The sequence below is a fragment of the Lygodium microphyllum genome, chromosome 17, assembly GCF_053477565.2.
Source record: "Lygodium microphyllum isolate KBCC chromosome 17, Lygodium_microphyllum_v1.1.10, whole genome shotgun sequence".
Classification (NCBI taxonomy): domain Eukaryota; kingdom Viridiplantae; phylum Streptophyta; class Polypodiopsida; order Schizaeales; family Lygodiaceae; genus Lygodium; species Lygodium microphyllum.
Window position 1 is genome coordinate 78,663,851 of NC_141151.1, and position 24,140 is coordinate 78,687,990.

At 44.8% G+C, this 24,140-nt stretch overlaps 1 protein-coding gene across 4 annotated transcripts in view; it reads right to left on the reverse strand.

The window, feature by feature from the left end:
• The window catches only part of LOC148022071 (MUS308 and mammalian DNA polymerase-like protein), a 161,640-nt gene extending 138,628 nt beyond the window's left edge, over window positions 1-23,012 (reverse strand). The window contains exons 1-4 of one of the 4 annotated variants that reach the window (XR_015694453.1): window positions 22,901-23,012; window positions 3,283-3,620; window positions 1,516-3,190; window positions 611-675 (exon numbers count right to left, since the gene is read on the reverse strand). Coding sequence is in view for 3 of the 4 variants with exons in the window: in XM_087697682.1 (XP_087553808.1) it covers window positions 611-675; window positions 1,516-3,190; window positions 3,283-3,620; window positions 22,901-22,933 (2,111 nt within the window). In the remaining variant the exon portion in view is untranslated. Of the gene's footprint in view, window positions 1-610; window positions 676-1,515; window positions 3,191-3,282; window positions 3,621-22,900 lie in introns of those variants that run through there. The other 3 variants (XM_087697682.1, XM_087697683.1, XM_087697684.1) reach the window with 3 other exon arrangements.
• Window positions 23,013-24,140: the final 1,128 nt, after the last annotated feature.

Consider the following 24,140-nt stretch of genomic DNA (forward strand, 5'->3'; position numbering starts at 1 on the left):
GCATCAAATGATAATCTAAGTGGATCACTTTGCTTCACCACAGTAACAACCTTTAATCCACATTTGATGCAATCAGATATGACTGCAATCTCAAGGGGGAATGTGTGACCAAGATAGGGACTTTTGTCTTATTCTCAGGAGTTTTTAGGCTCATACTGCAATTGGGCAGGCTGCAGCTTTTAGCCCATCAATTGTAGTAGCAAAGGCATCTTACTACCCCAACCTACTACAGAATATTTTTGCCGTTTCAAACAAACCCATTATCTCTCACAGTGCACTTGTACAGTTTAGTTCATTTTGTAATACTCGGTATGAATCAAAACCTTGGTTCTCAGCCTGTGGTGTTTCACTCCTCTCCTCCCTCTTTCATGTGCACCTATTTGACTATGTTAAGTAAGAGATCCAGCCAATGTCTTCACACATAGGTGTGACAAAGCCATGAAAAGAAGTTATGAAGTTGAATACCAAAGGCAACATAGTAAAGAGCCAAGAACATTGCTCTCACAAAATAACCTGCCACCACAAAGTCTAAAGCTAGGAAACCGAATTCCAGGCAACCTACCAGGCAATCCAATCCAACACATAATAAAGAGAATTCAAGAGACAATACCTTGTAGAAGCACAGTATACAAGGTTTCTACCTTCCAAAACACCCTTGAGCTGTAAGCACTCCACCTATAATAAACCCAGAGAAAGAATAAGTGTAAAAAATATACACTAAATAGGTACAAAGAACGAACGAGATTTGTCACTTTTCATCAATCCATGAGAAGGACCAGGTTACATTTTGCTACCTTGATTAATCAAAAAACAACTAAAACAACTATGCCATGCCCAAGTGTTACAACTTACCAAGAAAGCATTCACAATTTCTTGAAGCAAAGGCAAAAGTATTGACAACATTGTGAGCACAGATTTTTTTTTCCCCCCAATACTGCTCTAATACCATGTCCAAGTGCAACAAATACAGAGTTTGGGGGGGGGGGGGGGGGGGGGGGTAACATGCTGTGGAAGCATACAGCCAATGAACTCTCTCTCAATCTGAATAGAAAAGAGGATAATAAATGGAAGCGCAGGGCTGTTATACACAGCAGAAAGACAATAAAATAAGGCTGCAAGTATGTCAGTCAAAAACTGGCAAACTGCTGCCTGAAATGGTCGACTGCACCAAAAAACCTGCCACCTACACCCAACATGCTACTACATGTGGATGATGCCTAAACTGCCCAAATCTGCCCTGACCAAGCCTGTGCCTGTCCTGGAGGTGACCCAATCTCTAACATTGCACTCCTGTGACTGGGGTTTAGATTTTTAAATCTTGGATCAAAGGAATCCATGACTACAGCATGGGACCAAGGTGATGATGGCTCCAAAGATTCAGCTGGAGCTCAAAGGAAAGCCTCAAGAGCACTGTTGTGAGTTATGAATGACCTGCACAAAAACTGCTTTCTCCGACTAACTTAAACTACAAAAGTGGGGCACGTATATAATCGCACTCAAAGTTAAAACAGCTACCTGCCAAGTGTAGAGCTTTGTCAATCCTTTCTTTGCATAAACAGCACAGATTACAGACGGAAGCCAGTGGTGAAAGTCGAGTTTCTTTAAATCAACACTTCCCTTGTTGAATGATGGACCAAGAGAAGCACCATCTTTTTCCTTATTTGCCAATGGTTTCTGCCTTATTTCAAGATCATCCATTGGGCCAGACACATCCATCTCTGGGAATCTTCTCTCCACACAGCATTCCTCTGATACATCAGTTTTCAAAGGTTTGACTTTGTTATGTGGTACACCAGTGCTAGGCTCACTCAGTTCTGACAAGTTCTGTGCTTCCTTGGAGCATACTTCCACTGGCTTGTCCACCATAGGTACTTCTGACCTTTTATTCGGAGCGTTGCAGCCATGTAAGTCATCATGAAGCCTCTCAAGTGACTTAGATGAGGGATCCTCAGAGAATACACCTTTGCTAAACTCACTAGTCTGACTTAGTTTATTGGAGGGCGAGGAGTATTTCTGAGAAGAAAAATCAAAGCGGCGTATAGGCAAAGGAGAGCTTCCAATTTTACCAGCCTCCAGGCCATTATTTGACCCAGTACTGCCCACCTTTTTGTTACTTTTAGTGAGTGAATGGTTAATGTTAACTTTCTCGCCTTTTCGATCTCTCTTCTTTCTGATTTTTGATGTGGGAATAGAATCTGTTATGCCTGAGCAACTATTGGACTCCTTTGTACAGTCAGCTGTTGCATCCACCAGTTGTTTTCTCCTGACAGAAGAAACCACAATGTGAGAATCCACAACAGTGGACTTTGTATCAACTTCACAAGGTAGTTTCAATCCAGCTGATTCTGTCGGCTTCCCCTCACAGTGATTGGTCTTATCTGAGATCAAACCATCAGCCCAATGTATTGCCTCATTCCAAAACTCATCACCAGGAGAAAACATAGAGTTCTGATAGTTCCACCCTGCAGCTTTTTTTCGTCTGCTGGAATTGCATGTCCGCGGAGTAAGAAGAAACTTTCTTTTCCCACTGCTGAATGATAAACGAATTCCTTTATTTGTTACCTTTGGAGATTCAAAATTGTCAACTGTAAGTATGTTACTTCCCTCAAAAATAGAACTCCCCTTTTTTCCCGACATATGTCGACAGGGAAAGTTATTTTGTTCTTCTGATGATATAGTAGAGACACCCTTATCAGAAGCGACCACGGCCAATGGTGCCTTTATAATCTGCTCTGAGGTAATTAGCTTCTTGTGATCAATAGTTGAACTTTTGCAGATTAAAACTTCTCCACAAGGTTGACACTTTTTCCCCATTATCTCAGTGTCAGAATCATCTTTCTTCCAGTTGACCAATTCATCCTTCTGTGGAAAAATATTTTGCTGCGACCTGCCAGATGTTAAACTCATGTCTGCACTTGTTAAATGACCTGGTGTAACCTTCTTGCCATTAATATCTGGTTCTTTTCTTGCAACATGAGTCCCTATCAAATCACTGTCAATATGGAGCCGAAGTTTCTCAACTGCATCTGTAATAACCGTTCCTTTTCTTTTCCCATTACTAGCTGCTTTACTGCAAGCTATTTGCAACTGCAAATCAGATTCATTGCTAAGACCCTCTTTAAGAATGTTCCCAGAGTGTGCTGACACGTCATTTGATGATGATTCAGCAGCCACTGACTTCACTGCACCACTGAAAATCACAGATTCACATCAGGAAAAGTACAGAAAAATAACTAGTGAATATATAGATAAGGACTTTAGATCTAGGGAAATTTCACTTACCTGCAGCAAATGGAGAGAAAGTCATTTGCAAACTCTGAGAGATCCCGGTTGTGTTTCTGAGCAATCTCAACATCAGCATCACTGTTTCTAGATGCATTACTTAAAGGATCATCTAAATACTTGGAAAATTGTCCACAACTATTTGCACTGCCTGTAACCAAAACCTCGTTGTAACAACCTTGCCTACTTTTGTCTACCAAGTTCTGCTTAGCCTGAAATTGTGCTGAGGAAAGAACTACATCACAAGAAAGTTGGGAACATTGCTGCACTCGTACATCTTCCTTGCTCAATAAAGAATCACTAGACTCAACATACCGCCGCTTCTTTGCAGAGAAAAACTGATAATAGCATCAAACATAAGATAACAAGACAGTCAACAACTGTACTTTCAGTGTTAAAAGAAAAACAAGAAAGATACACAATGCAAAACCTGTAGTATGTACAAAAGCTCTCAAAGATTCTTTGAGTCCAACAGTATTTAAATGCAGATGAAAAGTAGACATAAAGATAGTAGAACTTTATCCACTGCCACAATCAAGACAGTCAAAGTACTGTAATTGAGGGTTGAAAAAATCCCCCTTGCATATCCATGCTAATGGTGATACAGAAATGATAGTGCATCACTGATCTGGCTGCATCTACCCTGTATCCAGATTTAAAGTATCAATCTTTTTCCCAGAATTTTCATAGTTTATTTTCAGGCATATATACATTGCAGGTCATCCAGTATAGTTTCTTATAATGGCCAACTAGCATTTAATTAGGAATCTTAGGTGAAGTCTAATTGCATTATTATCATAGGTGAAGTTTAATTAAATCATTAAAGTTCATTTCTTACTCTGGTGACAAAAGGGGAGCACTAATTGAAGAATGCAATGTTAGAAGAGGTTCATCAAGATCTTGACAAAGGCTCAAGTCAGAACCAAGCAAGTAAAAATGCCACGAACAAAACAGAAGCTGAAGGTTGAAGGGTTGAGGCCAATTTGACTGCTGCATACTAATTACATCGGAACTGACCTCTAGATCTTGGGAATGAAGGACAAGGGAGAGCCCCCCTCTGAAAAGTCTGAGGTATAATTAAAATAAACTCTAATTGTGATATCCCTAGCTCTTGGCATGGTGACCATTGCACCAAGAGTGAAGGATCTCACACTTTGCATGCAATGGACACATGTAGGTGCAATGTGGTACAAGGGCAGGGGAAACGAAACAAGGTTCAATGTGAAAATTTCATGAAGTTGAAAGTTTGAACCTTAGAATTAAAGTTACATGAAAGTTTCACCGAGTAAAAACCTTTTAAATGCCAAGCAGCCTCCTTGTGTTTTAACAAGCAACCACATTGTGATTAAATGCAGCTCATGGGTTGTGTGAGGGATTAATGCATTTAGAAAGGCACATATTGCCATTTGTAGCCCTCTCTCCCCTCTTGGCAGTCCACGCTAGTTTCTCAGCATTCTTGTTCAGCTTGCTGCTGTTTTTCTCTTATAGCCATGGAGAATGCAAGTATAGCATCTGTGGGAGTGGTGGCAGCAGCCATTCTTCTCCTCTCAACATTGGGAATCAACATTGTAGCTCCATAACTAGTGAGTATTGCTGCTGTTTTTTATCTCATTCTCATCACAACAAGTTATTGCAGCACTACAAGTTGAGATCATCTCTTCTTCTCTGAGATCTCAAGCCTTGTGCGATTTCTAGACAATTCTATTGCAAACAAAGTGATTGTCTCACAATTCTATCACAAGAAATCCCTCTATTTGTGAGAAGAAAAATGAGAGATTGCATGGGGACTATGCAAGACAAATTTACTTGTAAGATTGCTCCATGAATTTGAGCTAAAAGCTAGCTATGTTTTCTAGGGCTTGGACAAGCTGACGTCTGCAAACGGACTTCTAGAAAGTTCCAAAGTTGAAAATTTGTGGTTCGACACGCCAATAGGCTGATTTTATGTCCAAAATGATTAAAAATGAGATCAAAATGTTGATTTGAGCTGTCCAATAACTGCCATCTTGCCAAAGCATCTAGGGGTTACCGGACAACTCAAATCAAATTTTTTATGTCATTTTTTATCATTTTGGGCCAAAATTAAGCCGATTGACCTATCAAACCACAAATTTTTGACCGACAAATTTTATCTTTTTGCATATATGTCGTACTTTGAAAATATGCACACTGGTATCACATCATGTAGGTTCATAAAATTCTTCAATCTTATCACAATTGAACACTAAAAAATAGACAATATTCTTGAGAAATAGATTACAATAAAAATATATTCACACACAGAGAGAGGGAGGGAGAGAGAGAGAACCCTTGCAAGGTCATTAGTTTGAAAGCATTAGAAATTTTTAGAGAGAGAGAGAGTGCCTAGACCTGCACGCTGCCTGAAGACCCATCTGACGACCGCCGCCTGACGAGTGCGCCTGACTGCCGCCTGACGCCTAACGACTGCCCGCGCGACGACTAACGACGGCTTGCCTGACAAGTGCGCCTAACGAGTGCTTGCTTCGCGATGGCCTAACGACTGCCCGCGCGCCTGAAGACCCACCCGCCTGTATTCATCTGTGGCCACCTGCTCCGCCTGTGCCTATCTGCTTGCCTGACGCCTGCCGTCTGAAGCCTATGGTCGCAGAGCACAGGCTTAGCTGCAGCCTGCTCCTACTTGCTTCTTTGTGCGTTTTAGGGTTTCGACCAGAGTCGCCTCTCGTCAAACATGATGCTGTCCATGGCGCACTGTATACCTACGGACCTGTGAGGCGCCTTTGACATACAGCGCAGAGAGGAGCTGCACTCTCTCCTATCGCGAGCCTTGGAAGGAGACGGCACAGTGCTGAGAGCACTGCTTGCTGCGCCTGCTGTCAGTGGATGTCTGCCCTATGCCTTTTGTTATGCCAAGTCAGAGAAAGAGAGCTATCACCTGGCAGCACGCGACTGCAACCCTGCACAGATCAGAGAGCTGATCTGTGCTTGTACACAGAGAGAGAGAAAGAGAGAGAGAGAGAGAGAGAGAATTGCAAGGACAGGTCACGTTAGGTGAGACTTGCAAGCAACTCGCAGGCAGCAGGCACAGAGAGAGAGAGAGAGAGAGAAGAGAGAGAGAGAGAGAGAGAGAGAGAAAGAGAGAGCGTTGCTCTTGGCTGTGCCCCCTGACAGAGAGAGAAGACCGCAGTATGGCTGGCCTAGATATGGATTTTCTAGACCGGACGGTGGCAGCCCTTGGCCCTGATTCTGATACAAAGGGACCGGAGGATATGGTGCCGTGCACGAAGGAGATGCCTCCGGGTTCTGAACTGCCGCCTGCGGGCAAACGCTCCAAGTATACTTCTGACGAGCCAATGGGTCCTCAGGAACGTTCCTATGCGCAGGTTGCCTCTGATCCTGTGGATTCGCAGGAGATTGACTGGGAGCATTTGTTGGACTTTGCCAATACTCTGCTTGGCGATTATGTCCAGCATAATAATGAAACTTTTTCTGACGCAAGAATTGATGACGTGCTGGAAGCCATGGTGGACCCGAAATCAGTCTTGCGGTCTTTTTCGGTGTTTTATGACCGTGCCGTTATACTTTTCTTCACTGGCAGGATCCCAGTGCTTTCACATATTCGCCAGTGGATGCACCATTTATTGCAAGGGGAGTGTGTTGAAGAGATCTTCCTTGGACCTCGCGGCTTTTATGAGGTGCTGTTCAAATCGGAAACACATCGAGCTGAGCTCCTGTCCAAGTTGCCATTATTCTTTGATCGCCGCTTGGTCCATGTTGTACCATGGCGCCCTATGGGAGACTTCCAACGTCTGCTTCAACGAGAATGCCCGGTGTGGGTGGAAGTGGAAAATTGTCCGGCGGTCTATTGGCCATTGTTGAAGGATGCGATGGCAGTTATGGGAACAATGCTGGTTCCCCCAAGCCTCAGGGCTATGAATCGAAACTGTTTATGCATGTTATGGGACACGGCCAGGAAAAGGCCTGCGTGGCTTCGTCTCAATTGTTCCGGCATGCATCCTTTGCATTTTCGCTTGAAATGGGGCAACTTTGCAGGACATTGCTTTTCATGTGGTAAATTGGGGCATTTTATGGCCGAATGCCTCGAAAGACAACCGTCTTCCGAGGATGCGCATGTTGTGCTGCCTAAGGATGACATGGTGCTTGATGCCCCGGCACAGGAGGCCCTTCAGCCACCTAATGTCGTGGATAAAGGCAAACAACAGGTCCTGGGTTTGGATTCCCGTAGCACTGATTGGATTGAGGCACGTCAAAAAAAAGGTAAAAAGTTGGATGCAAGCCTGGCAGATCCTGGGCCTAATGCTTCACAGGATTCCGTGCGCACGTATATGCGCAAGAAAGAAATGTTCACTTCACAGCATGCTGCGCGTACTATGGCCCCGTCTGCCCCTCGTAATCAGTCTACAAGGAAAGTCTATACAGACGGTCCCAAGGGCCCACCTACTAAGCTGGCGTTTGATACAAAAGGTAATGTGATTACACCCTGGGATCGGCGTTATCCCCGCCCCACTCCCAAGGCAATGGATTTTCCTTCTACCTCTAAAGCAGGTCGCCAGAATTCGTTTGCAGTATTGGCTGATTTTCTGGATGAGGGTGTCCTGGATGCTCTCGCAGAAAAGGTGAAATCAAGGCAACAGGCGCCTCGTTCCTGACTTCCTTTTTTTGAAGATATATGAAGATAGCCACGTGGAATGTGCGAGGCATTTGCTCTCGCCATAAGCAACATGCCATGTGGACTGTCTTGCATGAGAACCAGTGGGATGTATTGTGTGCAGTTGAGCATAAAAGTCACGGTGAAGCAGGAAAAGTTGTGGATTGTCATGGATTCCGTCTGTTTTATGCAGGGACACATGCTACGTACTATTCGGGCGTGCTGATGATTGTCCATGAGAAATACCAGCCTGTTCTTGTTAAAAATGATGTGCAGGGCCGCTTTCCGGTAATCAAAGTCTTATTTGAAGGAGAGATTTTATGGTTGCTGGGCCTCTATTCTCCGAATGATCCTGCATCCCGACGGGTTCTTTGGTCGACTTTGCAGGGCTCGATGTCACTTGGCCGAAGGGGGTTTTTGATGGGAGATTTCAATATGTGTGTTGACTCTTCTCAGTCCACTTCAGGGCATTCGATAATGGATGCGCCGGAAAGCCGGGTGTGGAATTCCTTTGCTTTGCGTGTACTTAAGCAAGATCTTTGGTCGTGGCTTCACCCTTCTTTTTCAGGGTTTACTTTTCATTCTGCACAATATGCAACTACTTGGTCGCGGTTGGACCGAATGTATATCATGCAAGGGGATGATTTTCTTCCCGAGATGCTGGAAATGAAGGTCTTGCAGCAATATGCATTGTCGGACCATTTCCCCCTCCAGCTTGAGATGCGGGCACAACCTATTGCACCTTTTATGCAGTTGTTGGATAGGCTCCCTTTACGTTTCAACTCCTCTTTTTTGAAGCATCCAATTTTTCAGGGCTATATGCAGCAATTGATTGATTGGGAGGTTCTTATTGGACTTCGCCTCTGAGGGCTTGGCTTCATTTGCACGGCTGCTCTCTAATGTGCAGCGGGTTGCTCGGCAGTATGGGATCCATCATGCCTCTCTTTGTCGGTGACGTCGACATGCAGCAGAGGACTTACTGGCTTTGGTCCGTTCGTTGCTCGTGGATACTCTAGATGATGATTTTCTGCTGTCATTGGAGATGCGTTTGGCCCATCTTATTCAAGTGTTTCAGTTGAAATCTTGTCAGCAGGCCAAGCTGCATAACTTGACTGACACATTGCAAGATAGTGCCTGCCAGTCTCATAAGTTCTTTCGCGCCTTGCATGCTTCTCCTGCTCCCGAAAATATGACTCGACTCCAGGATTCGGAAGGTCGCATGGTCACTGATCCGCAGACCATTGTCAATATGTGCAGAAATTATTTTATGGAACTTCTTGGTTCTTCTCCCTCGCCTTCTAGCTAGGTTACGCATGCCCGCTCGGTCTTCTATCATCTGGTCCGCCAGCAGGTTCCACTTGATATGCAAGCCACTTTGGAGGCGGATATTTGCGAGGAGGAGGTTATGGATGTTTTGTTACACCTACCTAAGGATAAAAGTCCTGATTGGGATGGTCTCACTAATGAATTCTTTGAGAACTCGGCCACGCAGCTGGTGAAGCCATTGGCGGTTATGTTTCAGCAGGTTTGGGAAACAGGGGTCATGCCTTCCTCATGGAAAGAAGGCCTTATCAAACTGATTCCAAAGGTCCCTTCGCCGTCAATGCTGCAACACTGGAGACCAATTTCTTTGATGGGCTCGATATATAAAATCTTCTCCAAAGTGCTGGCGAATCGGCTTCACAAGCACCTTCCAGCTATTGTGCATCCTCTCCAATATGGTTTCATTAAGGGCCGCAACATTCTGCATAATATCTTAAATGTGCAAATGGTTATTGACTATGCGTGGCATTCCAGTCAGGAAGTGGTATTGATTCAATTGGACTTGGAAAAGGCTTTTGACTATGTGGACTGGTCTTTCATTGCAAATCTCATGTCTGCTATGGGTTTTGGTACTCAGATGTCCCGATTGATCTACACCATTAGTGCTGCGGCTTCTTCAAGAGTTATGCTCAATGGTGGGGTTACAGAGCCATTTGTCCTTGCACGCTCTGTCAGACAGGGTTGCCCTTTGAGTCCTCTCTTCTTTGCCCTGGCGACTCACCCGGTCCTTTCAATGTTATCCTCAATGGCGGCTTCTGCTCAGCTGGCAGGATTGTCTCTTCCTTTGGGGCAGCACTTCATTAGCCAATCTTTGGCTGATGACACCTTTATGATTTTGCGGGCAGACAGGGACAACATTCGAAAGGCATTAGATGTTTGGACGCTCTTTGGTCAAGCCTTTGGTCTTCGCATCAATGCCTTTAAATCAGCCATACTCAGTTGCACGGAGCCTGATTTACAGTCATTAGGCTGGCAGAGCCAGGTGGTTTCCCGTGGCTCCATTGTCAGGCATCTTGGATACCCATTGGGGATGGATGTACGGCCAAAGGACCTACTGGAGTGGATTTCACAAAAACTGGCGGCAAAGTTTATGTATTGGAAGTTGCAAGCGTGGCCATTCCATGTCCGCCTCAAAGTGGCTCAGACAATTATGCTACCAATGCTAACGTATTTCCTACCATTGCTGCCATGGACGCCTACTACTTTGAAGGCTCTCACTCATCCCATTCGTTTCATGCTATGGAAGAAGGATTCACTGCAGGCAAGTATTTCGTGGATTTCATGGTCACATACATGTACCCCTAAACGCATGGGTGGTGGAGCTATTTTGGATGCAGCAACTCATATGTTGGCTCTTCGTTGGTCTCTTTTTCGTGACACTGTGTGGATCATCACCCGTGGATCATTATAGCCCGTTATTTTCTTGAGGACAGCGGGCTACGCCATGGTAATACACGACTTCGGGCCTCCTGGTGGCATGTCCTTAATGCTGACTCTCGATTTTCCAGTCCCTCTTCCTCTCTATTTTACTGCACTTGGTCGGCTCTTGGAAAGTGGTGCTCCAAAAGGCCCGTTGCCATCCAGTGGGGGACCACTTGCAGGCTAACTCCTTTCAGCTGGAATTGTTGGCAGTATCGAGATTACTTTCATGGGAAGACAAACATCAGCTCAGACCGAGATTTAACCGCATGGCCCGTTTAGGTGTGACTTCGATTGCGGATGCTACCCTTGCCACTCGCAATGTCCTCGCATCGTTTCGGACTGCTAGGAGACTTTTCAGGATCCCGCGCGGATACCGTGGCTTCAAGGTAGGCAACCCTTTCCTGCCCTGGCTGTGGATCGTCCTTGGCAGGACTGGGACCTTGCAGGCCGATTGAGTCTAGAAAAGGCCTCTACTAATCAGGTGTATCATCTTCTCATTCAAGATCGCCAATGGCTGGGTGTGAAAGCTAATACTGTTTGGGGACTGCGGAAATCGCAGTCATGGTAGCAGGCAACGGTGATGGAGGGCTGGCTGAATAAGGCACCTTTCAAATGCAAGGTCTTTCTTTGGCGGGTAATGATTGGTGGTCTTCCTCTTGCCTCGGCCCTTTCCAAGCGTAGAATCTCGAATGGCAATTGTTTCTTATGTACCACTACTGCGGAATCGGCCCGACGTCGTTTTCTTTCTTGCCCGCTCGCCAAGAATATCTGGTCACTCTTGTCGCAAATCTGGCGCGCAGTGGTGGGGTCCTCACTAACTTCTTTCGATTGGGTTTTTGTGCGCCCAAAGTACCCCACACCGCCACAGTTACATATGAAGATCTTATTTTACTTTTTCAGATACTGGGGATGCTGGCACATTTGGACCACGCGCAATGCTTTTCTCTTTGATTCGGCCTCTAATGTACCGAGACATAGTGCCAGGCTTAAAGGGCTCTTGCATTGGCAGCTAGATCTCATCCGGCACTCCGACTTGCTCCCTCGGGAGGATTTGCTTCCCTGGCATATGGCAATTGCCTCTGGGTCGTTGCCATGATTGGTGTAACCTTTTTAGTGCATTAGTACGGGGATTTCCCACACGTTGGCCTAGGGCCCTCGTGTCTCTTGTAATCATGTAATCATGTAATCTTGTACCTTTTTTTCGTAATTAATACAATTATCTTTTATGAAAAAAAAGAGAACCCTTACAAGCACACAACAAATGGATAGATTGATATCATAGATGATATAAGATGTGAAATTGCAAAGGTAGGGTTGTTGAGCTAAAATTACATTAGTCTAACTTAAACAATCCCAAAACTCGCTTAATTAATGAACAAACCTTCTTATTTTAAAAAGAAACACGATTCTAGAGAGTTACTATGTCCCACATGCAAAACCCTAATTTGGGTGCCCCAAACTTTCTATAAATAGGCATACAACCCACCATTCTCCCTCAATCTCATTTTTATAGGTTTCAAGGAACTGTATCTCTACTACCTACACCCGGTTCACGGAGAACATCACGATCAAAGCCTTCCATGGTTATCCACTACCATCTGGCACCTAATTCCAGCCTCCATCAACCACATCCAATTGTCGCTTGCTAATCCATCAACCACATCCAATTGTCACTTGCTTATCAACCACATCCAATTGTCGCTTGCTAATTCCAGCCTCCATCAACTACATCCAATTGTCGCTTGCTAATCCATCACTGTCAAGCATCCATCTCCAACTATTGGTGTCATCATTCAAATTGTGTTTACAATCATCAGGGGCCTCTAGAGCTATTGCCATCATCCAAGTGTTGTCACCTTGACCTGATTGTTTGCATTGATCTTCTCTCTACTCCACAAGGTCATCTACACTATCACCCACTTCCAGACTATTTGCATTTATCATCTCCAGCTATCACCAGGTATTCTCTCTCCTCCACAATTTGCATTTGCTACATATTCTCTCTCCTATTGCCATCTACATTAGATCCAACCTTCCATGGTTACGTTTGCTGGTGTTCAACACATGGAAACTACCTTGCGTTTTAGGATTTATTTCGAAGTACAACACTCTCCAACTCATAATCTCTATCTTAATCCCAAAGATACAAGAATTCGAGGTTCAATATTCATTGCATAGTGTTTTTGTTGCATGAGAACTGTATATTCAATAGTCATTCACTTCATTATCCATTGTATTCACTGCCTCTAGGTTACCCTAACTCTAACTATGCTCTCTGTTTATCAATTTGTACTTTGTCGTACAATTGGTTTTGTGTTTTCTACGTTTAGAGCATTTCTTCACATGGTATTAGAGCCACGTACTCTCTAAGAAACCTTGGTCTTTGATCAAAAAGCTCATCTGCATAAGGATACCTCAAGTCAATCTTTTGATGTTCACATCTATAGTTCTATTGTGTGTTAAGATATTTAAGGTGTACAATTTTATAGATATTTTGACCAAGGCAATCAATAGGCCGATTCTACAGTACCTTCTACAATGGCGGCTTGGATGCACCCTTCTCTACTTCTTCAAATTAACAAGGAGAGGATGCTCCCTCTTACTTCTTGTAAATAACAATTCTTTAAACTAACCAACACGATCAATTTTTACCATGAAACTTAGAGGAGAGAGAAAAAGAGTGAAAGAGAGAGAGAGAAAAAAAAGTCAACACCACACTGAGAGGAAAACGAATCCCTTCCCCTTTACAATAATTTATTAAAATAAACCACAAGCACTGAGTACCTGAACCATATACAAAATGGCTAATTTGCTACAATTTTGAAAATTAAGATTTTTGAAACCCTAATTTCTGTAAACTTCAAGTAACAAGCTAATTTTCTTCTTTAGTACTTGGATTAAATCAAGCTAAGTAAAAAGTGTTTCTTGGATAAGAGATAGATATAAAAGTACAAAGCATATGGCTGAAATTTCAACATGAGAGCTTATTCCAAAAGAAGAGAGAGACCTCTAATATATAGGTATGGGACTTGGGTGCTCAAAAGTGAAAAATAAAGGTTACAAATGACAAGTGTTTGTTGAAAATGACAAGTGTAAAAATACTTATCTCTTCAAAATGACACGTCCTATTTTAGATGCCACATGTCACTTTTCTAGAGAAAAAAACTTCTAAACCTTCGACTCTAAAAATCTCTCAAATGGTTAAGAATTTGAGATAGCCATTGAAAACAAAATTGTTTCTTATGAAATTCCAGAGCCTTTGGCCCAAGCAAAATTTCCAATGAGCAACTTCCAAAAAATAATAACCTCCTAAATTTTAGAAATCATCAAATTTAGATTCCAAAGAGCTTCATTATATAGGTTCACCAGTTCGTGGTTTATTTTGCCACATGGCCAAAAAACCTATTGATATTGAGGTAGCGCAATCTATTTTTCCCAATACTATATTTGAAGCAGTTATTAAGATCCCCTATGATACATAGATAAAATAAGTTCTTGCAAATTGTAAAAAAAAGAGACTTGAATATTGATGTTGTCCTTGTTGAAGAAACACAAGGAGCAATTATGATTTCTACATCTCTAAAACCATGTTTGTCTGTGCATGTATATAATTTTTTTAAACCACTCATTTGTATGCGTTTCTAGTCAATTTGACTATCTGAGTATAAAAGTCTAAGTCATTCTAAGCTTTCTAGCCAACCTGACCGCCTAACTAAACTTTTAGGTTCTCTTGGGCATCTCGTCAATGATGGCCCAAGTGTAATATAGAGTGTTACGACCATTGGCCACCCTTGAATAGAAAAATGAACATTTAATCATATTTTGAAACACTCACGTAACACAAATCACCTTTCAAAGTACATAGATATCAAATTAATTTGAATCATTGAGCCAATATATCTTAGTAGCAATTTATATATACAAAAGGTTGGTTATACTTCTCCTTCTAGTTTAAGACGAGACAGTTTTTTTCTCTTGATAGTGATAGTGATAATGCTTACAATTTTTCACTTTTAAATATTTATTTATTTTATATTGTACTTTATAGATATTTGTAACTTCATCCGCACTATCAAAATTATATGATTGTAAAAGAACAATTGAGCAAGTGAACAATTCCCCTCTAAGAACGCTGTCCAAGTGACTGTTGCATCACATTCTACATAAGCATGATACCTTGCACCTCCCTTTGCATTATCCCATGCGTTGGCATTCTGCTTATGTAAACATGCATCTGTATGCATTTATCTCTTTTTTATTACCCTTGGAGTGGTCAACTCCAAATCCATCATACTCATAGCATTGCACATGGCAATCTTCAAAGGCAATTTTCTATGCTTGCATGCTAGCTTTGCTTGTCTTGCTTGCTCACACGTCATATTACCTATCTCTCCACATATTCTCCATATGATTGGCGCGTGCACACACACATCCTTAAAAATTCCTAAGCACTTATCCTAGTAGTGTGTGAAATTGTTTTGCTTGTTTTTTGAACATAGTGGAGCTATCCATCCTTATTTCCTGGACTTTGAGACACATTGACTCAATGGGATAAACACTAATTTAAAACTTTCATTTAATGCTAAATCTTGTGATACACTAAACCAAAGCCCTCCCAAGAAAAAAAAAATCACATGAAGAAAAAAAGTCTTTCAACGGGAAAAGTGTTCCATACCCAAAAGATCTCTATAAGGCATTGTGTTTTCTGTACTACATGTGATGAGACATTGCTTCACCTCTTTGTCTCCTGCCCTGTTACGCGATAGATCTAGAATTTCATTTCCCATGTGTCGTCCTTGGTGACTCAGCATCGCCTATCAGTTTGTTCGTGGATTATGGGAAATATGTCCTCTATGCCCTCTTTCAGTTCAGATTGTTCTTGTCTATTCCATTTCCTTAGATGGACATCCCTGTGGCATATATGGCGTACTCGCAATGCCTTTATTTTTTTATTCAACATCGGGCATCCATGGGCATGTGGCCCATATGCATGGAATAGTGTTATAGCTAATCTTCTCTATGATGTCAACGGACCTAGTTCTTCTGGATATTATTGCTCCTTGGCTGGCGATTATTTGCTCTACTCCAGTTATTCCTTCTGTGTGATCTATTAGTATTGTTCATGTAATAGGTTGTTCTGGTTGTTCTATGAGCTTGCAAGCCTTATATAAATATTAGTTACAGAGAAAGAGAGAGAGACAGTAAGTTCCAAGTAAGTGTAAGCAAACCAACAAATAGTCGAATGCAATCCAACCAAGCATAAGGGCATGCAGCAATGCAATCGGCCAATTCCAACCTAGCCAACCTACTTCTTTTCTTTACCTATAGCCTATATATATTGCCTTGGCCCTACCAGTTATGTACGCTTTTTTTTGTTAAGAGTGTGAGGTCAAATCAAGTGCATACTTGAAGACTCACCTTGTAAATATTTTACTTTTGGATTTCAATCTTCATCATTTACTCTCTCTCTCTCTCTACGCCGAGATCACATCACACTTCACCTCCTGGAAGGTGGACATTGAAACGTCCCTCCAGGAGAGAAACAGGGTGATCGAAGAACTGAGGCACGAGCTCGATGAATATAGAAACCAGCTGGACCTACTCAAGAAGGAGAAAGGAGAAATCACCGAAACAACGCCCACCAAGGTGCAATCCGAGATCAACAAGCTGAAGACACAAGTAACAAAGGAGCTCAACACGTGGGCGAATACAGTGAAACAAGCACAAGCTGAAGTGGCCGAGAACTCCAAATGGATTGAGGTAGCCAAGAAATCGCCAACAAAGGAGGAGTTTGTGAATGCAGCACTGGAGGAGGAGAAAAAGAGAAGCTTAGAGCGCTCCACATCCGGGTGGTCGGATGGAAGGAAGGGGATAGCCCCCTGGCAGATGCCCAACAGATATGTGGAAAGCTGGGAGTAGAGGACCCTCAAATAGTAGAGAATGCATGGCATGTAGGAAAAGACCTCACCAAGGGAAGGCCTCTTATCCTCAAATTTGCCAACTTTGAATCCAGACGAGCCTTCCTCTCTAAAAGGACAGCTCTAAAAGGGGAAAAAGTCTACCTGGAGGATGACCTCACACCCGCACAGGTGGCACACCGTAAAGAATGCATGCCACAGATCCTCGAGGCTCGCAAAGCGGGAAAATGGGCAGTATACAGAGATGGTCGGGTCATCATCACAGATAAGCGCCAATGACAGAGCGCAGCCTATGAGACCCACCTGAGTTTTGCAATGTGGAACTGCAACGGAGCTATGAAGACAGATGCAGGATTATTCCAGGAGACCTTCACTGGCAAGGACATCGTCCTCTACACAGAAACCCACCAAAGCCCAGGCACCTACTTACCAGAAGTGAGGGGATATAGATGGGAGACGGCATGCCACCCTAGAGCCCGAACAAAAGGAGGGACCCGAGGGTCCGAAGGGGTGGCTATGTTGTACAGGGAGGAGCTACAGCCCATGGTGCAGGTCATGCAGAAAGATGAGGAAGCCCGGTTCATGTGGATCCGGATACACACAAATCGTCCCCGAGACATATACATGGCGGTGTGCTATTTCCCACCAGCACACTCCCCATACGCACCACAGAAGGGCGAGTCACCATACCTACCACTGTACGAAGATATCATGCACTACTCCAGCCTGGGGGATGTCATGTTGGCTGGAGACTTCAACGCACGCACAGCACAAAGGCAGACCCCCTTCTTCGAGAGCGAAGACCACATGTACAAAGAGATTGCACCGGAGGAGATAGGACTCAACCGGGCGTCACAGGACACAGCTGAGTGCACCGAATATGGTGAACACCTACTAGCGTTAGGGGGGGCACACGGATTGGCCATCCTCAACGGCCTCGACAGATGGCCCGGGTCGGATGCCCTCACATGCTTCCCACACAGGCACGCGGCCAATTGCATCGGACGGGGGGCACATGGAGCACCCACACAGAAACTGGGAGCAAGCACAGTGGACTATATCCTCGGCCCTCTATCACTTATCCCCGACGTCCAGTCCCTTAAAATATCACCTCGCCCACTCGCAGTGGCTGCCGACCATGCATACCTACAATTTGACATAACCTACAGGTATGACCTAACCCCCCCAGCAAGCAACCCCCCAAGATTCCCCAGGTACCACTTTACCAGGCTAGCTGCGAGCGCATACTCCGAGCATCTCTATTGGAGCCTGCAAGAAATGAACCCCACACACCCTGGAGGAGGTCACAGCACAGTTGGCGGGCACACTACACACCTCAGCTGCCGAATACTTCCCCCACACATCCCCCTCCCCCCACCCCACCCCTCTGAACAAGAATGTCCCACAGAATAGCTGGTACGACGCAGAGTGCAAGGAAACCCGGCTCCATCTTCAACGAGACGAAGCACGGGGAGTACACACGCATAAACAGGCACGCTTGATCTTCCGTCGCCTAGTGCGACGGAAGAAACGAGCCTACCTCTCCAAAGTGGAACACGAATTCTACCAGCTATTCTTAGGACAGGACAACAAAGAGGCATGGAAGGCGTTTCAAGAACCCCGAGCCCAGACGCCCATCACCTCCCCGGACACTTGGCACGCATATGCAACCTCACTATACCAAGTACCCAAGCAGCCCCAGCTACCCCAGCCCCCAGGGAGCAAACCCGGATCATCCACATTCTTCAGCACAAGGCGGGTTTGGGACGCCATTGACAGACTCCAAAATGGCCGTGCCCAAGACCACGAAGGCTTGGTAGCAGAGCATTTGACCCATGCTAGAGACATACTCGCACCTCTCCTAGCACACATGTTCAACAGAGCCCTATGCGAAGGCTTCCTAGCCAGTTGGTCAGCCAACACCATAATACCTATCCTGAAGGCCGGAGACCCCATGGTTCCCATGAACTACCGAACAGTCATGGTTGGCCATGTACTAGCCAAGCTCTATGGATCCATACTGGAACATGAGCTGAGCAAGTGGACAGAGCAACACCAACACCAAGCAGCAGGACAAGCAGGGTTTAGGAGGGGGTTCTGCACCCTTGACCATATCCTCACACTCAGAGCCATCATAGAGGAGGGCAGAGCGCATGGAAGACGGGTGTACTGTTGCTTCGTGGACTTCCGCAAGGCCTTTGACACAGTTCCATGAGCGAGGCTCACGCAGAGACTACAGGAACTAGAGGTACCAACCGAAATACGATGGGGGATACTGGCACTATACGAATCGGTAATGGGCCGAGTTCGAGCACCGGGAGGGCTGTCAAAGGAGATCACCAGCACCATCAGAGTCAAGCAGGGATGCCCACTCTCGCCCACCCTATTTGGCCTCTACATTGATGAGATCTCAAAGTACATAGATAAATTGGGCGAGGTGGGATCGAGCCTGGGAGGGACACTGATACCTATCTTACTATATGCGGACGACATAGTCCTCATCTCCAGCACACCCGAAGGGCTGCTGCACCAACTGGACGCACTATAGGCCTTTTGCCAAGACAAAGACCTAACTGTGAACCTGGGGAAAACCAAGGTCATGGTGTTCAACATGTCAACCCAATGGCTCCATCGGTCGGTACCCCCCTTCACATACGGTGGAGAAATCGTGGACGTGGTCCAAAGATACGTCTATCTAGGGATTACATTCTCTGGACCGAGATTTACCCTGAGAAAAGCCGCGGAAGATAGACTAACCCGAGGCTATGCAGCCCTCGGGTCAATGGAGAACCAATGTGCCCGCATACAGTTCCAGGAACCCCGGACAAAACTCTGGCTTTTTGACACCTTGGTCACACCAACCCTCCTGTACGAGGCTCCCATATGGGGGTCCAATCTCTACCACACACGGAGGGCCCCACAGGATCAGCCACTGCCTGAGGAGGAGGCCACCTATGAGGGATGGGACCAAATGGAGAGACCCCTAGTACTTATGATCTCACGGATGATCTGAAGCAAGCCCTCTGTACCACACGAGATCATCCGCGCAGAGCTGGGGGCACCGCCCCACGTGGCTGCGGCCCTCTTCCAGGCCATGACCTTCTTGCGCCAAATATGGGACCTGCCCCAGCACCGATACCCCAGACTTGCCCTGAAGTCATCCAAACAGCTAGCAACACAAGGGGACACTGAGAGTGCTGGTACGCCCGAATAGAGACCTGGCTACGGCTCCATGGCCTGCACATGGACCACCTCCCCCCACTACAATACAGCCTAGGCTGCCCACACCTGGAGCTCAGCCGAGAGAAGATAAATCGCATCACCAGAATGGATATCATCCAGACAGACACCACCAGGACATGGGTGGCCCCCACATCGGAACTAGGAACCAAGAAGGCTTTCTACCAAGAACACTTCTTGCATATCTCCCCAGACGGCTTCATCACCCGCCCAAGCTACATGGACACACACTTGTCTCACGGGGTCAGAAGTGCCGTCAGACAGATCCGCACGTCCTCACACCAACTACGGGTCGAAACGAGCAAATACGGGGCCAACCCCCTCCCCCCAGAAGACCAAATCTGTCAGCTCTGCCATCTCAAGCCAGAGACAGAGGAACACTATATCTGTAGATGCCCAGTGTACTACGAAATCCGGGGACGGTTTCCCTGCCTATTCAGCGAAGGATTCGGACCACTCTCCAAGGTGATGGAATTCAAAGACCAGAGATGCCTGGGGCTCTTTCTATTGGAAATACGACGCCACAGAGACCACCTCCTACGAACCACGGAGCAAAGACAAGGAGCCACCAACCAACGCACACTCAACGACTTCTACCAAATACCAGCTACCCTCCCCACCACCGAGGCCCCACCAACCCAACCGGCCTCCCGGCCCCCGGGGACCACCTTAGAAATAGCCACGACGAGAGGTAAAGCCCGGCGATCACGCCCCGCCGGCCCCCGTCCCCGCAAAAAACACTAGTCGAAGATACAAGGGATACTACGTCGCCATCGGAGGGCCCTGCCCCGCCGCTTTAGCCTCTCCATGCTAGACCGACCCATGCAGGACATCTTAGGATGAACACCCCAGGAGCAATTCCACACTGCACTGGGAGTACCTCTAGATTGTATCTAGTCCAGATATCATTTTGTACCTACTCAATTTAGTTCAACATAGCATAAATGTTAGCTTCACTGGGACTTTTGAAATCTCCCAAACATTTGTATGCAACATTTTGGTCTCATAGGCCAACTTGGCCTGTTGTAGACGTCTCTCTCTCTCTCTCTCTCTCTCTCTCTCTCTCTCTCTCTCTCTCTCTCTCTCTCTCTCTCTCTCTCTCTCTCTCTCTCTCTCTCATGCATTTGCTTCCGCAATGCTACACTTTGATACTACTTGCCTATTAGAGTAGCCCAACTAGAAAACTCTCCTTCATTCAATGAGCAATCTAGGGGCCCCTAAATTGTACCTTGCTCCTATGAGCCACCCTATCCTATGAGCTATCCTCCCCAAATGTACCCCTCTTATGAGCTACCCTCCCTAGGTGTCTCTCCAATATATCCTAATCCTAAGATCTAACCTCCCCCTCTTTGAGCCTACAATGCAACTTTTTGCATCAATAAAACACAAGATCTAGACACAATTTGCACTACTCAGACTAACTCCTATGTCCAAAACTTTGATTTTCTTCACAATTCATGATTAAGCATTGGCCACCTAGGATTTTGAGTGACGACAGACCCAACACCTTAACTCGTTATTCATGACATCTTCAACTCAATATTTAGCTCCACATTGCCTAGACTGTGCTCCATCCTCTACTTCCAACTTTAACCCCTACTCCAAGAGCCTTCAACTTCTTCAACAATTGACACTGGTCCTATTGCTTTGAGTGCTTAAATGTATCTTATATTGTTTGTGCGAAAGCCAATTTATCTATTCTTCCATTTTTCAATCCATGATATCATATCATGTCTAGTAGCACAATATAGCAAAAGTATATATCAAAAGAGGAAACATCCTTGACCCCCCTTGTGCTCTACCCTTTGCTTCACACTTTGAAGCTTTTTTCAGCCTCTTTAACACTTGGGACCAATCCTATCACTCCATATGCTTCATTGTATTTGATGCCTCACTTTGACCCCCCTTGTGCTCTGCCCTTTGCTTCACACTTTGATCCTTTTTTCAGCCTCTAACACTTGGGACCAATCCTATCACTACATATGCTTTATTGTATTTGATGCCTCACCTTGACCCCCCTTGTGCTCTACCCTTTGCTTCACACTTTGATCCTTTTTTCAGCCTCTTTAACACTTGGGACCAATCCTATCACTCCATATGCTTCATTATATTTGATGCCTCACTTGTGTAGAGGTCAACATATTTCCCTTCTCATTCCATGATATCATGCTATGTTTAATAATACAAAATAGCAACACTTGTAATGGACAAAGTGAAGAGGAAACTTAACTCAAAATCTACATCCAATCTCATTATGTGTTTCACGGGAGAAGTGTATCCAAACTATATGGAAAATGAGGAAGCCAACTAGCATATCAAAAGGGTGAATCATCCCACTATCTACTATTTGCACTTTGTCCCTAAGGATAGTATCTCATCTACACTACTTCAACAATCATTATAGTTTAAAGGTAGATGCATTTTCATCAATGGACACCTCACTGATGCTCTTAAGATAGCATTCCATGAGTGGTACCCATGCCACATAGCCACACAAATTCGATCTCTTCTCTAAGTCCTCTCAACACTCATTTGAACGTGCAAGTGCATCCAAGAACAAGAGAAACGTTTGCACCAAAAGATGTTATATTGACAAGTGTGTGCAAGAGGAAGAACAAGCTAAAGTCCAAAAGTTGGAAGAGGCTGCCTCTACATGGGAGAGAGAAGAGGACAATCGATATACTAATGCCATTGTACATTCTCATCTTTGTATTCTAATGGTTTCAAGGACAATTTGATCATGATGGAAACAACCAGATTCATTGAAATAGCAATCCAACTTCTCTCATCAATAGTATTTACCCCTTAACAAGCAATTGCAGAATACATGGAATAAATGCAAACGGCATCCCATGAGACATAATCAAGTAAACTCTACAATTCTAATGGAAATGCTATGAGATGACGACCAACCCATTGCAGAACACACGGCAAAGTGCCAAAAAACATATGCGAATATATACACAATCAGGTAAACGCTGCGATTGTAATGTTAATGGAAATGCGATGAAATAACACAATTGAGGCCATAGAAAGGCACGTCTCTTTGACAGAAGCTCGTGGCTACCTCGTCTACCCTGCGCTTCCTGTCTGTCTCCATGCTCTCGTGGTCAACATACGGGCTCTATCTCTCCATCCCCTCCTCCTCCTCCTCCCGTGGCTTTTCTTTTCCTCCTTTGGGTGATCGTTTAAAGGAGCAGTGGCGGGCTTTCGAATGGAGAGCCTCCGCAGTACCATTTGTAGCTCATTCAAAATAAATATAAATATGGAAATTTGCCAAAACACCCTTATTTTTTCACTTTAAATTAAGATACTCCTTAGATTTCAAAAGTTATTGAGATACCCGTTCATATTTATACTACATTACATCTATATCACTAATACTCGAAGCACTAGAATGGTCCTGCGCCTACCCATCCCAAATTCCCTCCTAATATTTATACTAAATTATTATTTTAATTGTGAGTTCAGTAATGCTAGAAGCACCAATACAATCATGTGCTTAGCTATCAAACCTAATTTGAAATTCCTCCCATTTCAAATTCCCCCCCAAAAGACGCTTGAAAGAAGTAGTAGTAGTAGTGGTAGTAGTAGTAAATGGCTCTCTCTCTCTCTCTCTCTCTCTCTCTCTCTCTCTCTCTCTCTCTCTCTCTCTCTCTCTCTCTCTCTCTCTCTCTCTCTCTCTCCATGTGTGTGAGATACATATCTCATGCCACTATCATCCATCCCGTGCCACCCATCATCACTCTACCATTCATCTTGCATCACTTGCCACTTGTTTTGCGGCAGCAATGCGTGAGCGAGCCTCTCTCCCCATGTGTCTGAGATACATATCTCGTGCCACTATCATCCATCCCGTGCCACCCATCATCGCTCTACCATTCATCTTGCATCGCTTGCCACTTGTTTTGCGGCAGCAATGTGTGAGCGAGCGAGAGAGAGAGAGAGAGAGAGAGAGAGAGAGAGAGAGTGTGTGTGTGTGTGTGTGTGTGTGTGTGTGTGTGTTCACCCGATGCTCCCATTATTGGATAAGTTGGTAGCCCAAGGTGAGATAGTTGGCTTATCTCTTCCTAGCAGTGGTCAGCTGGTGGGTCAATCTTTGGCATATGATTCTTGTATGTTCCTTAAGGCGGATCGTATTAATTGGGCAATGGTGGCCTGGAATCTTTTTGCTTTGGCATCGAGTCTTCACATTAATACTCAGAAATCCACCCTTCTCTCCTGTATGGAGAATGATCTGCAAGCCTTGGGATGGAATGGAATTGTGATCCCAAGGGGCAATATAACCAGACACTTGGGATATCCTA